Genomic DNA, 15,084 nt, shown 5'->3' on the forward strand with positions numbered 1-15,084 from the left:
ATGAAGAACTGACTAATCTATTCCATATCGATTTTTACACAACCATCATCACTGCTGTAATGTGGCTGCCTGTAGTGCATTGGAGATGTATCTAACATCTATCATGCATGTTTGTTCTTTGTCATCCTTTGCCTATTGGGAGAACTGCATATGCACCAAAGTGTTTTGTTTAGTAGGTTTGATATATTTAACCAAGTGCAATTATTGCTATGTGCTAGAGAAGGCAAGGTTGTTGGAGTGCATGTCATACTCAGACTGGAAGGAAACGTGAATTACACTGACTGTTTCTATCCTGTGTTACGGATCATGTGTAAAAGCACATGTAGAAAGTCAAATTCCAGGGCTTGTATTATTAAGGAAAAAATGTACCAAATACAGTCTTGGATTACAGACAAAAAAGACTGTAGCTATAAGTAACAACTAACCTAACTGCCCATTTATTCACTCTCACTCTTCTTATTAAAGCCTGCATGCTTTCTTCCATCAGCCCCTTATACATGGAGTACTCTCCATGCTGATCTATCCTTGCCTCCTTCACATCCCATTTCAAGACCCAACAGCGATGTCAAACCTGCAAGGCTCAGCCAGCATTCAGACAGTTATGTCAAGAGGCATTTGGGGCAAAGCAATATTTACTGACAAATGCAGATTAGACTGACTTACATAAAAATATATATCAAATATATAAACATATTATAACCCCCCTTGCCTACCCTTAATTGAATTGCTTGTTTTAAGACTGAGAGATCCCTTAGTCCACATATTCATATAGGCTTGTTTGAGGTCTCTGGACACTATGGCAATATAAACAATAAATAGTAATGATCACTTGATTTTAAGGCATTAGCATAACTATATCGGAAGTCTTCCTTGTGCTGATGGAGATAACCACTGCAGATGAACAGTTAATATCACTGCAACGACCCCCCCCCCCGGCCAAACACCACTCAAGTCAGTCTAAGTGGTGTGAGGCAGTCAAAAGTATATTATGATCAGTCTAGTCATCTCCTTCTGGGTTTACAAATGCACATACCCCAATATTACCAAAGAAAAGAGGGATCTGCCTTCGTACGATTAAAAACTACAGCCCAGCTTTCCAACAGCCCAAACTACACACACAAGAAAAAAAGAATAAAAGAAAGGAATGGAAACGAACACTCCCCACACACATATCACCCACATGGTTTAAGTTAACATAACACTGTTTTTGGTCAATCTGACGATTAGATGCAATTTGAGGTTTATTATTCTGTCAAAGATTTTTAACTTTTGCTTGATAGCAGCATTCCCCTCATCCACAGTAAGCCAAAAAGCTTCTAAGCTTTACAATGCGCTGTGTTACATGGAGGCAGAACTCCAGCTGCTTAGCTTACGAGGGAAAGACAAGGAGGAATGCATTGGAATTTAATTACTCTAGATGAACTTTCTTCCATAACTCACCTGTCAAGTCTACAGGTGCACTTCACAAGAATGCATGTATTGCTAGAGGTATAGGTTGTAGCCATGTTGGTCTAAGGACACAGGCAGACAAGGTGCTTTGGGTAAATCTGATATCTTTTATTAGACCAACTTTTTGAATTAGTCTAATAAAAGCTATCAGATTTACCCAAAGCACCTTGTCTGTTTATTTCTTGAAGCTTTCATATGCCTTTGGAAAGGGCTGCTATATGTAAATGGAGCAGACCAAAGCAAGATTACAATTTGTCATCTAGGATTTGCTTAGTGCCTCTACAATAAAGCTCCCAGAGCTCCATTTAACCTTTTGCTCACAATGACACCCACGCTGGAGGCAGAGGTTAAGTTGCTGGCCGCATCTGGCCACCCTCACGGTGTTAAGTGGCTGTGTGCCTGCAGGTGGCATAAGAGCAGTAAGCAGCACTGAATCCTACTCTGATCACCAAATCAGCATCAGCGGTATTTCTCACCCTTGCCTGTTTATAACTATATCCCCTTGCCTCTCTAATCTCAGTAAATAAATATTGCCTTTTTAGCGCACATGCATACAGAGCAGCTCCTAGCTCTGAACTGTAGTGGACATGACTGAATGAAATAAGCTCCTGATCTCAGTTGCTTCTCCTCCTAGAAATAGAAAGTATTTGTTTATCTAGAGCCCATCACTGCTCCCCTATCTATGTAATGACTTCCTCATAGCAGTCAGAGAGATTACCCACACCACTGATCACTTTATTACTTCATAATGGCTGTTTATTTACTTTACTGCAGCAGTAACATGCAGGGATAAAGCTTTTCACAGCTGGGCAAACTCACCATACTCCTTACGCAGGTGGTCTGGAACGTGGGGCTCATAACCTTCCTTCTCAGGGACCTCCACAAATTCGTCTTCATCATCATCATCATCATCTGAGACTTTCATCTACAGGAATAAAATAAAAATAATATAGATAAGAACCTTTACTCCCCACATCCTGAAAACATTCTGCAGACAGCAAGACAGCTGCTTAATGTTGAAAGTATTTCCCTAATTATGTATTTAATCATCATCAAAGATTAGATGCCTTGCTTAACATTTTCTCTCTAAAGCCACCCTCGATCCCTAAGGGATATCTTCTTTAAAGGTTCTTTTATCCATTAGAAGGCATGCACAGTTGGTGAAGTCTGAGAAAGTGTGAAACTATAAAAATACAAAAAAAAAAAGTGTGTTAAAACATGAAGATCTTGACTTAATGAGCAAGTGATGGCCTTATCTCTGCCTCTCCTTGTTTTGTTGGTTTAGTTCAGCTTGTTGGGCCATGGTATTTTGCAGCGCACGTTATGCAAGATCACCAACTGTTTAAGGTTTCTGAATTGCATACAACAGACAAAACAGAAAGAAGAAAGGACAGGCTAGCGGCTTTAACTCAGACAAAAGCAAAAATGTGGACTTGACTTAAGGCCATACCATTTTTAATGTATTTTCACTCCTCCTTCTCAGAACTGGTTTCTTTTCTAAGATGTAAACAGGTGGTCTCACTCAGCTATCATGTATTATATGAGTTTAAAAAAAAAAAAAAGAGAGAGACTTCTTACCTAGCACCTAACAATTCAAGAGTTATTACAAGGACTCCCCAATTAACGGATGAGGGAACTGTACCCAGGGCATTATCCCGAGTTTAGAGTACGCATTTCAGTCGATATCAGAAGAGCTATACCCCAGATACTAGAACCCCTTGAAAGCCAGTCACTCTGCCGTGTCATCTCCCATTTGGTTTCCTTCACTTTGTTTCAGGACTCTGCCACCCTTAGGCAGCCAGCCAATTCTCTCCAGCAGATCAAGGGTCTTTCACTGTATGACAGGTTGAGGAGCCCAGAGTACAATGAAGGCTGTATTACAATCCAGAGAGATATGACTAAAGCTCGATTAAGAGGAATTCATTTTAAAGGGATTCTCTTGTTTTATAGCAACTTGAAAAGAAAAAAAAAAGACTTCTAATACATTCATATATTATCTAGTTTGGAAAACCCTGATCAGATCAATTATACTAGTGGGGCCAACCTTTCTACTACCTTATACTAGATGTGCCACAAGTTAAGCCTCATGCTCTCCCTAAGTGCCACTCTAATCCTCTTCCTCTGCCCTATCCAATGCCCTGCTTTCTGCTCCCCTGATCTGCCAGTGTGACAATACTGCTTGTGGCACTCATGCTGCAGGTTGACCACCACTGAATTATCACCACTAGACAGGAACCTTGTTGGGGCACCTGACCCCCTGTTATCTTTCCTGCAGGGGGCTGGACCCGATGATCTTCTGAGGTCCCTTCCAGTCTTGCAATCTATGAATCTCATTATACTGCAAACCTAACCATATTGAGGCCCATCAACTAAAATTATAGGGATTTAAAAAAAAAAACAAACCATGTACCTATCACCCATATTATACATAGACTGGAACATTTCTGAGCAGTTGAAAATAAAAATAAGCAGTTCCTAACTAATCAAAGCAGCTAATCCACACCAGAAGCTAAGCACTTCCGAAATTTTATTTTCACTAATTATGGCATGCTCCTAGGAATGAGTTTCTAAAACTTTTCACCACATTTCCCTGTTTCACACACATCAATCAATATATTTTACCCCAAAATGCATGTAGGCTAAAAATGTATGTCACCTTCAATGTGAATTTATACACAATACTACCAAGTTACAAAATCCCAACTTCTGACAATCCTTTAAAGAGATGGTGATTCTTCTAGGACAGGGGTTGTCAACTGGGGGTACTTGGGAAGGGGGTATGCGTGGGCGGGCAGAGACAGAGCACTGCCACCCACCACCCTGCGCCACCACCTCCCAGGAGCAGGGTGAGGTGAAGGCAGCGGTGCTCCTCTGTGGGCCACATAGGCGCTGCCTGGCTGGCTGGACAGGAGTGGAGAAGCTCCCACGTGGCAGCCACTGCTGCCACCCACCACCCCATGCTGCTGCTGTTCCGCATCTGACTGCACACCCCTCCTGCTCTGAGTCCAGCTGCTGGGGGTACATCTATTAAAAAAAGGTCGAAAACCTCTATTCTAGGACAACATTTAACATGGCTCAAACAGGAGAGTGAGAGATTTACGCCTCACAGAACGATTTTGTTTTTGCAAAGTACTTTTATAGGTTTTAGAAAACAATATGGGGTGGGAGAATAGTCTTACCACACAACTCACAATCATACTTACTCATGTTCACTGCAGGAAAGCAAAGCAACAGACAAGTAAGTTATTAGATCATTTTTATTATTATTTTAATTCTATATAATCCCATTCTTTTTTTCATCCCATTGCATTTGACTCATGCTGGTATTCATACCATCTCTTAGTTGTAGAAAGTACAGAAAGATGCTGCAATTTTTCCCTGCAGCAGAATTTTACCAATTTAATTCACTAATCTAATCGTGTGTCACAGCTGCACAGCTGAGTTCCTTTAAATCATACAGAGATTTTGAAGCCAAAAAAAGGGGTGGGGGGGAAATCAGGAAACTAAACTTTAGTGCATCAAGTACAATAAAAACAATTGATTTAGCCCTAATATTTGATCACTGTGATTTATAAGCTAGATGGAAATTCATTTCTAATATAAAATATTTGGGTGCTCTGAATTTCCCTTTAATTGCTGGTGCATCACAATATCAATAGCATGATATTTTTTTTCTTATTTGAATTTTTCCACAGAAACTACAGTCTTAAATTTAAAATGTAAAATAAATCTTTGTTGTCCTAAAGGACAAAGTAGGTTTATTAACGCATCATTTCCAAATAGAATCTCTTCCCCTAATTAGTCTAGACAAATTCCTGGAACAATCCAGTTTGAAATCACCCCTGATGTTAAAGATAAGTAACTGCAGCTATAGATGTCCACAACATCACTGCCTCTAATCAGCAGACAGAGTAGCTAAGCTCTGGGACTGGTGGAGGGCTCTGCATCCTAATTTACTCATCACTTCTCACTGCAATCTTTTCTCCTCATCTGAAGGGAAGAAGCAATTTGCCCTGGTTGGTTCGGCCAAGACAGACACATGTAGCATCTGACCTCTCACTGCCCACGGTAGAAGTCAAACTACAGTTGCAGCCCAGAGAGAGGGTCAAGCACTTGACTACTAATCACACACAGGCTGAGACACTCTGAGTGCCAAAGTGGCACATCAATTTTTAAACTGCAGCTTTCCTGAGACCTTCCAGATGGCCTTTAGAAAGAGGAAATATTGCAAGGTTTTGCTTTAAGCACCAGAGATATCTGGAGACTGAAAAGAAACAAATTCGTTAGCATTTGGACTTCAAAGTTGCTCTCTCTCTCGTTTTTCCCCCCGCCTGTTAAAGGTAAAGGCTACTGAACCAAGTTAGGAGACAAAAGCAGATTCTCTCTTTCAGCTAATTATTACAGTCAGTCCTATTAAGGATATGAGTGTATCAAAACTTTCCAATTTGAGTTCCTATTCCTAACTCAGCTGTAGAAAAAAAACTACACCAAGCTAAAATGTGTTATGGAGGATCACTGCCTAGAATTTGGTACAAATAAGTGAGACTAAATAAAACCGGAACTAACATAAATGGCTTAACAGTTTTTATGTAACAGGAGTCAGGAAAAGTATTTTCCAATGCCCCCGTGCACTTCTGATTCAAAACTGGATTGTATCAAAAGAGAAAACCCCAAAAATACTGATAAAAGAATGAACTTTAGGGCACAGGGAAGTAATGACAAGTCCTGACAAACTAATAGGAGGTTAAGAAAACCCCCCAGAAAACACTCAGTTAAGGCTGATTATTTAGCCTAAATTCACTAGACTGTGTCTAGAATAGTTAAGTTTAAATATGTACGTCCATTGAATTTATTGGAACGCCCAGGCAAACTGAAGAGAGTCGAGAACAGAGCCCTTACTTTTACATCTTCCTTACTGTGTTTCATAACCTTTAAACTGTTTGAGAAATTTAGCTCGCTGTATATTAATAAACCAAGATGAAGAGGCTTCACCAAATGATCTCTTTATTTCATATGGTTTACTTAAAATCTGAAGCAGGTGCAAGATCCTTACATACCTGCATGAGCTCAAAAACTTCAAGGCACATGAAAAGCCCTATTGAGAAAAAGCATAATCAGATGCAAATTCACTTTGTTTAGGTACAATCCATGAGCTGTGCATTTAGGTACTATAGGAAACATTAATCATAGGAAACTGTAATTTTTGTTATCAGTCTAACACTAATCAAAAGGGAAACCTGTCACTACCGCTGACCTGTGAAACGTCCCAATTATACTCTTCGGAAATGACAGGAGCACTTAACTTCCTCACTGAGTAAATGACGACGATCAATCAAGTTTGAATAACAATGAGCCACGGAGCTGAAAATTATTTTTTGTATAGAATCTACCCAGGAATTTATGAAAGGTGAAAAGCAACCCAAGGTTTTAGGGGCATTATGGCTTTCAGCTAGTGCAGTGCATATCAAACACTAAACAGAATTTATGTGTTTTAATTTTCTAAAAGGTAGATGTGGACTTGGTGCTACAATGCATAACATATAATGCCAGATTTTAAATATGGGGGTCATTTTCATAAAATATTATGCTTATTGTTCACACCCTTGAGTTTCACTGGGGACTTTTATTAAATTTAGATTTCCAGTAAAAATATTTAACAGCTTAGCTAACTACCAAGGAATTAAGCCCCTTTTCCCCTCCAAACAGACCCAACATGTTTATTTTTTTATATAACTTTAAACAAGAAGCCCCTTTTCCCTTTTTGTTCTCAAATGTGTAGTGAGGTTCATTGTTGCACATTGCAACTTTTGAATTTCTAATGGGCCGTTACATTTTAAAATAACAATGGAAAGAAGAAATGACTCTGAGGAGAGCTCTGGAGCTACATTCCTCTCGTCAGAGACGTCATCAATATAAATTCTACCTCCCAGGTGAGAGCACTTCCTCCGCACAGGCCTTTCGCTGTGCCAAGACTAAGCTTCATGAATACTTCATGAAACTTGAAACACTCCACTGCTGCCCTCCCCTCACTTTTTCTTTACAAGAAGAGTAAACTTTGGGATCAGGTTTACATTTGATTTTTCAGCTGCAGTTTCAAACGACCAGTGATCAAAGTGGCTCACAGAGTAAACTCTTAAATTGATATTTTGATTATGATGCAACACTTCAAAGCAAATGCCTTTTGAAATTCATGGCAGATATGGTTTAGACACTTACAAAATAGGAGTAAGTGATAAAGCAAATAATTTGCTACCTTTTGTGCTCATTATATAGGACATAAAACTTGTGTGATGGGTGTGCACAGAGAGAAAGGTAGACAGAAAAGGCTTTTCTCTTGCAGGCCAGAGAATTAAAGCCCTGAAAGGTCAGTAGTCACCAAAAGTCTCTGCTTTTGAATACTTTTTCACCGACCAAGATAAAACATTTGTGTTCTGTTAGCTGACAAGAGATCACATTACAAAATCTGTCACCCAGCTGACATCACTGTTGGCAGTCTTTAGGGAATGAAGCGTTGACTCCCTATTCTAACCCTGGAAAATGAACTATTAAAATTAATGCTAACGAATATTGAGGCACTGTGGCAGTACTGTTTTTGCCGAGATGTGCATGTTCTCCAGATATGCAAAAGATTCCATCTTTCGGTGTTGTTCACTTGTCTTCTTCAAATATAGTAAATCTTGTATACAGGCAAAATAAAATAATGAATCTTAAGTAGCCTGTTTTCTAATTCCTGAATATATCCTCTGCTGAGCAACAGTGATTTTAGCCCGGCTAATTTCCAAGATGTAAGGTCAAACTTATTTTCATGATGGAAATACGGTAAAAGAAAGCGACCTGCCCATATTTATATATGGAACATCTCCTATTTTAATTGCTCCAAGGGTAGGAATGTGATAAAAATAGATGAGATGACAATTACACTTGACTTCAAGAATAGTTTAAAGCGGTACTGACTTATGCAGGTAGATAAGGGTACTTAGCCCTTTCTCTAGAAAAACCCCAGAAAAAACAGAAGTGGATGCTTCCTTTTTAAGGCTCATTTGATAAAACAAGAACCCCCAAACATATATTTGGGGGATATTGGGTGCTGGTAGTAATCTCATCGTAACTCTCTGCTTTGGAGCCTATGCCTTATAAGATGTTCAAGGTGTTAATCTTCCTCATCATAACCATGCACCCAGTTAAAACACACTGCTCATTTATCCTAAATATTAACAAAACTAGACAAACACAATAAGCCCAACCACAACACAACACTTGGAAAGATACCAAGAAAAGCCTTTGGTCCTTTTCCCAGTTTATACAAATTGATTGCTACATTCTGTTAAGAGGATTTAGAAAACTGAGCCTCTGTAATCATAATTAAATGAGCAATAAAATGACAAAAATATACAATGCAATCAGTTTATAGAACTAGATGTAGAGCACTTACTAATTATTTAAAAAAAAAAGGGAGACAAAGAAGATAGCACATGAAGAAGCCATATCTACTTACTAAAACACCACTTGCAAACTACAGCTGGGACCATTAAATAAATTTTGTATGGTCTAATTAACTTGGTTTGCAATCTCAATTACTTTTCACCCAAGAAATCACTTTTGTTCAGTTTTGTGTGTGTGTTTCTCTTTTTTAAAAAAATGATGCAAGGCATCCTCAGACAAGTGAACTCTAAACTTCATTTGTCTTTCAGCAGGCTTGATGGCTATGCATTTAAAAACCCATTCTATCTTATAAACTAAAAATTAAATGTACTCAGCTGTGATGGTCGTCATTGCATCTGCTATTTATATGCTAATACCCTCACTGGAAGATCTTGCAAATTATTCCACCATGCCAATATCTCATGTGCATCTACTCACAGACAACTAAATATTTTTTTTTCCCTAGAGGACAGAAGATTTTGTCCAGGAAGTATAATACTTATCATACTGGAACCTATTTGAAGCAGAAACGAAGCGTACGCATTTTGCATTTAGCAATAGTGACTTAAAATATAGTTAAGTAATTTTAAATGAAGGTTGGGGATGTTTATGTAACCGACAGACAATATTCATGACTGAGTGACAAATCTTTCTACATTACTAAATAATGAAACAGAACCATCAAAACAATGCATCTTACAGGGAAAGACTTTTACAACTTCTCCTTGATCCCATCCCTTTATATATCCTATAGTAAGATGAAAAAGAAATAAAACCACAGACATTTGACAGATTTTTCTTCTAATGACTAGTGTGCAAGAGAAATGTAAAATAGCTACGTTTTGAACACAAATTCAAATCTATATGACTTTAGACCTGTTATCATGCAAAATGCATTTTAATGGAAAAAGTATTGTTTCTTCATTTCTATTTGTTCAAGTGTCCAGGCCAGTCTAGGTAACTAGATACAATGTTGTTTGGGAATGTCCTTCTCCGTTTTTTTCCACGTGGACCAAGAGAGGGAAGTAGATATTTAAGTGGTTACATTTCAGACCAAGCAGTAAGGCAAAGGTTCAGGGGTGGCGAGCCCACACATTACGTTGCTAATGACCGTGGCAACACAAATTGCTCCAGCATGAAGTAATTTTTCTTTTCTTTTTTTTTTTTTTGTGTTAAGTATGGTAGTCTAAGTGTGTTACTGCTTTGAGGCTATCTTGGATCCTAGTGAACCACGATTCAGATTAAATAATACAACTACCGAACACTAGGTATGTTTAAGTTATTCTTTTACTATGCCATTCAGGTTAGCAATCAGGCTATCAGGACTGGTAGTGGATGTAACAAAACCACGATCTTTGGAATATACTGAGCTCTGCCTTGGGGAGTAGCTATTGTTTATATCCTGAGGCCAGATGCTCACACTATATTTAGGAGACCGATTTCTGTGGATTTCGGTAGCTTTGAGGATCTGAGCTTCAGTGCTTTAAAATTAGTATGTTAAAAAGTTATAATTTGTATAATTTGAACTTGTCATAAAATAAGTACCACAGACAATGAAGTGTTTGTTTAACAGTTTTAGGCAAAACTATCCAAGATTTCAAAATATAAAAAAAAAAACAAAACTTACCATCTTTCCCTCTCCTCTGAGTAAAAACTGCTCAAAGTCTGCTAACTTCAAATACCTTGCAAGATTAAAGTTGATAAAGTAAGTAGTTATGGCTCATACAACATTTCTGCTATCTACCTATGTTTAATTTGTATAAGAGCAAAAGTGATAACAAAATCAGCACAAATTGATCTTGCAGAAGTACAAGCCAGATGCTGCCCTTAGATGCAAACAGAGGCTCCCACTGAAGTCATGTACAACTTCATGAACATACATATTACACAGAGAGAGGAACATATAACAATACAACATTTTGGGGGGAGGGGCTATCCTTCAGCTTTTAATTTTAAGTTTGTACCAAGTCACTTACCGACAGCTTTCACAAAGTAAATCTGCGTACTGCCGCTCTGTAAAACCAAGTTTTCCGAAAACTGTCTCCAGCAAGTAGCATAGCCTGGGTCTCTATCAAGTCCTCTGTGATGTGTGAATTCTGCCAGCTGATAACTCGGTAAGCAATGCATGGAGAGATTCCTATGTATAATATTTTTCAGTAGCTTCACAGTAGTTGTTCAGTTTAACAAAAAAAAAACAAAAAACAAAAACAAACCCAACTAAAACTTCAAACATTACTTGCAGCTTAAAAGTGAAGCTGGGTTTTTTCCGTCTTGTGAATATATAAATAAGGAAACTCCATAAAGTTGTCTTCACAGTTTCAACTGCATTTTCTGCCCCCAAGAAGGATTCACCATCTCACAGAGTGAGGAGGGGTCATCTCAAAAACCTTCAGAGCTACAAAATAAGCAGCTCGAATGAAGACAATTCTTAGAGTCTATTACCCTGAATGCTAATGCTGTATACCAAACCACAGTAGACTTCTTGAAGGGTTTTGTTATTACAGCCAGTCAGTATATGCGAAAAGGTGCCAATTTTCTATAACCATGCTCTGTGCTTTAAACATTTCAAGAACTTCCTTTAAGTTGTTTCCTTCTTTGCCCCTCAATCTAGACTAGAGAACAGCAGATAGTTGAAACTGTGGTGTTATGAGGTCCATGATTTCCTGTGCTCACTTCTGGTGCAAACACCTATTTCAGAGTGGGATAATGCAAAGCCTACTGGGACAATAAATATCAGCTTCAACGACCAAGGACTTCCCATACCATGCAGAACTTGGTAAGTATACCCAGCTGCTTTAGAGATATTGGATCGTATTTTCATGATCCCCCTGATGTATCTGTAATAAGATGATATTTAAAAGGTTTCTAATTTTATTCTAATTCCTTGGTTACATACATACATAAAAATGCAAGTTACTTTGATTGTCAGATATTTATACACATATTTTACAATGACAGATTACAAGCTTTTATATATAGATATATTTATATATGTATATAGAAAGATTGTATTTATATCAGTATCTATTGATATGTATCTATCCTTGTAATCAGTCCTTGTAAAATGTTTGCATAAATATCTGACAATCAAAGTAACCTGCGTGTGTGTGTGTGTGTGTATATATATATATATATATATATATTATTTCATATACATAAAAATCTAAGTAACCAAGTAATACATATAAAAGGGAACTTAGCACTGCAGGTGGCTCCCAAGCAATAGTTACTGTTTCAGAAGACCATGCATACAAATATCTTATTTAAACAGAATTTCTAGTGCTAGAATTTCCAATGATATGAAAGGTCTTATTTAGCATTTGTCTGGTCTACCTTAAACTCATAACATTAAACCTTTTTACCACAATACATCATAATATGTGCGTGCGTGTGTGTGTAATCAGTAATTTAAATGCAGGTTACTTTGATTGTCAGATATTTATGCACACATTTTACAATGACAGATTACAACCTTCAATATTTTTCAAACGTTGCATGTGTTGGTATTGTATCTATACTGGGATGTCTATAAAATGAGAAAGCCACATTAGCAACACAACTGACATTTTAAAGTATATTTTATCACTATCACTGAATTATAAAGGGGAAAAAAATCTTATGAGGGAATGTTCACTGACTTCTGGTTCTGTAAACAGATGGGTGGCGAGGAGGTTTAATAGGCACATTCAGAAAATATAATGCTAACCATGTGTCAGTTAACAAGAAAGCTCATAGGGAGCATCACTGACACAAGCAAAGTCAACAGCAACTTTGTCACTGACTTCAGTAAGTGCAGAGCAAGACTCAGGGTGCATATAGGAATCCGAGGCAGAGGCTTGTTGATGGAGGGCTGAGTGTTTGGGGTCAGGGTTGTCACCCATCCAAAAGTTTGGGCAGATGAACAGGTGAGGCTGTAGGTCTGACTACAGAGATTGTGGCAGCAAGATAATGTTTCCTATTCTCAAAGTAGTAAGATAAAAGAAAGTTAATTTTACTGTTATAGATCCCAGTTCAGCAAGACATCCTGAACTTGAATCTATAACAATAAAACTGGGTGCTTAGCTACCTTGCTCTTTACTATGCCACTGCTCCTGTTGATTTCTAAATGGGTAGACAGATCAAATGTATTTAGAGTTCAGTACTAGTAATGGCCTACATGTACTTAACTGGTTTCCTGGAACAGGATCTTACAAATATAGTTACTTAGAACTGAGTACATTATATTTTGGTTATCTCCTGTATCAAATAAATGTCACTATTAGGTTGGTTTTTTTTGGTTTTTTTTTTAAAATTCTTCCCTTGCTGCTATTCCAAACCTGGATAATTTTGTATTCCCATTTTTTGTAAATGTGCATGTAGGCCATTACCAGTACTGAATTTTAAATACATTTGATCTGTCTACCTTTTTTAGAAACCAACAGGAGCAACAGTATAGTCAAGGGAAAGGAAGTTAAACACAGTACTTGATATTCAGAGAATCAAGAGCGAGTCTAAAGATCATGAGAAAAACTTTAGGTACATTACACAGATTAACATGAGGGTCAGGTTGGCAACTGAGAAAACCAACTTTGTTTTAACTCTATTAGAAGATCTACCAAATTGCAATGAATAGCACATGGATCAGGGACCATCACAGTGGCAACATTTAAACATAAGAAGATTTTCATGGTAAGAAATATTTTTAACTAACTCTTAAACAGCAGACAGAATTATACCCACTAAAAGTCATAGAATATAGCTCTAAAAGCATTCAGCTGTAGAAGAGAAAAAAAGAAACCATCTAATTAAGTACTATATAAAATAGTTGTGTTTAGAAGAATAATTCGTTTTGCACCTTTTTTTACATCACTCTTGTTTTAAACCACCAATTGTGGCAACAGAAAAATGCTCTATTCTGAAAGCCGATTATGAAGAAAGTTTCACAGAAAAATTATTACTACGTGAAAAGGTTAAAACTAGGGAAAAGCAAGCGCAGTGTTTTTATGTATAACCTACTCAATGTTAAAGGTTATTCCTTTGCTTCTGTCCTTAGATTTATCCTGAGCCATAGTTGGTATTTTGTCTACTATGTACTTATTAAAAACAAAAATATGATGCAGTGCTTATTATTTTAACTAGTCATTACAGTTATTGTATCTGAATATATGATGTTCTAATGACATAAATGATCTATTAAAGAAGAAAACATCTATTCTCAGTTAAATTTATGTCAGTGTTGGAATTTGCAGGATGCGTAATAATGCCCTGCTGTCAATCATTACATCAGAATTCATCCCTTTTCCCCACAGGAGAGCACAAAATCAGAAGCCTGCCTGCCCAGCCTGTACCACAGGAAAAACCTAAATAAATATTAGGGCGGCATGAAATTTCACTGAGTATTTCATTTCGAAGCTGTTTCTATGCATTTTGAGCTCGAAACAGTGAAATCGAAACAAAAGAAAAAGCACCGAAACAGCTTTGAAACAAAATGAGGGCACTCAAAATATTTAGAAAGTTTCAAAATGTTTCGAGTTTTGAAGCAGCCCGGTGGCGGGAGGCAGGAAAGAGCCAGGGCTGTGCTCCCAGCGGCTCGCAGCCCCATGTAGCTCAGCCTGGCAGGGAGTGCGGCCCTGGCTTGCCCTGCCTCCTGCTGTTGGGCTGTGCTCCGTGGAGCTGACGAAGCCGACTGGAGCACAGTGCCAGCTCTGCCCGCCTCCTGCCACTTGGCTGCACTCCGATCCGCTCCCCCCCCCCCCTTGCCCCCGCCAGCCCCTTGGAGCTCAGCCCGGTGGTGGGAGGCAGGCAGAGCTGGTGCTAAGCTCCACCTCTGGGCTGAGTTCCATGGGGCTGAGAGCCATTGGGAGCTGAGCCCAGTGGCAGGATTTTTCATAGATGTTAGACATAGATGTTATAGACTTTAGGGGCTAGAAGAGACCTCAAGAGATCATTGGGTCCAGCCCCTACATCATAGGCAGGAAGTCAGCTGGGATCAAGTGACCCCAGCAAGAAATAAATCCAGCTCTTTTTTGAAGGAATCCTTCATCCAGCACCAGTCCCAGCCAGCAGCAGCAATCTCCTGAGATCTGGCAGGTCAATGAATGCTACAGAGAGAGGTGCTCGTTGTTCATGGCTTTTTTCTTGCAACAAATGCAGTGTGAAGGACATGTCAGTCATGGAGGATCCAGCTCTGAACCCACACTGGCTCTCAGGATAGACTCTCTCAGCAAAGACTTG

The 15,084-nt window shown here is 38.5% G+C and overlaps 1 protein-coding gene across 1 annotated transcript in view; it reads right to left on the reverse strand.

Annotated features, from left to right (window-relative positions):
- Nucleotides 1-713: 713 nt before the first annotated feature.
- LOC102381533 (UV-stimulated scaffold protein A) overlaps nucleotides 714-15,084 on the reverse strand; it is a gene marked incomplete at its 3' end in the record, with an annotated part of 41,056 nt that continues 26,685 nt past the window's right edge. The window contains exons 8-9 of the mRNA XM_006038668.3: nucleotides 2,269-2,374; nucleotides 714-794 (exon numbers count right to left, since the gene is read on the reverse strand). Of these exons, the coding sequence (XP_006038730.3) occupies nucleotides 714-794; nucleotides 2,269-2,374 (187 nt within the window). The remainder of the gene's footprint in view (nucleotides 795-2,268; nucleotides 2,375-15,084) is intronic.

The sequence above is a fragment of the Alligator sinensis genome, unplaced genomic scaffold (assembly GCF_000455745.1).
Source record: "Alligator sinensis unplaced genomic scaffold, ASM45574v1 scaffold1727_1, whole genome shotgun sequence".
Classification (NCBI taxonomy): domain Eukaryota; kingdom Metazoa; phylum Chordata; order Crocodylia; family Alligatoridae; genus Alligator; species Alligator sinensis.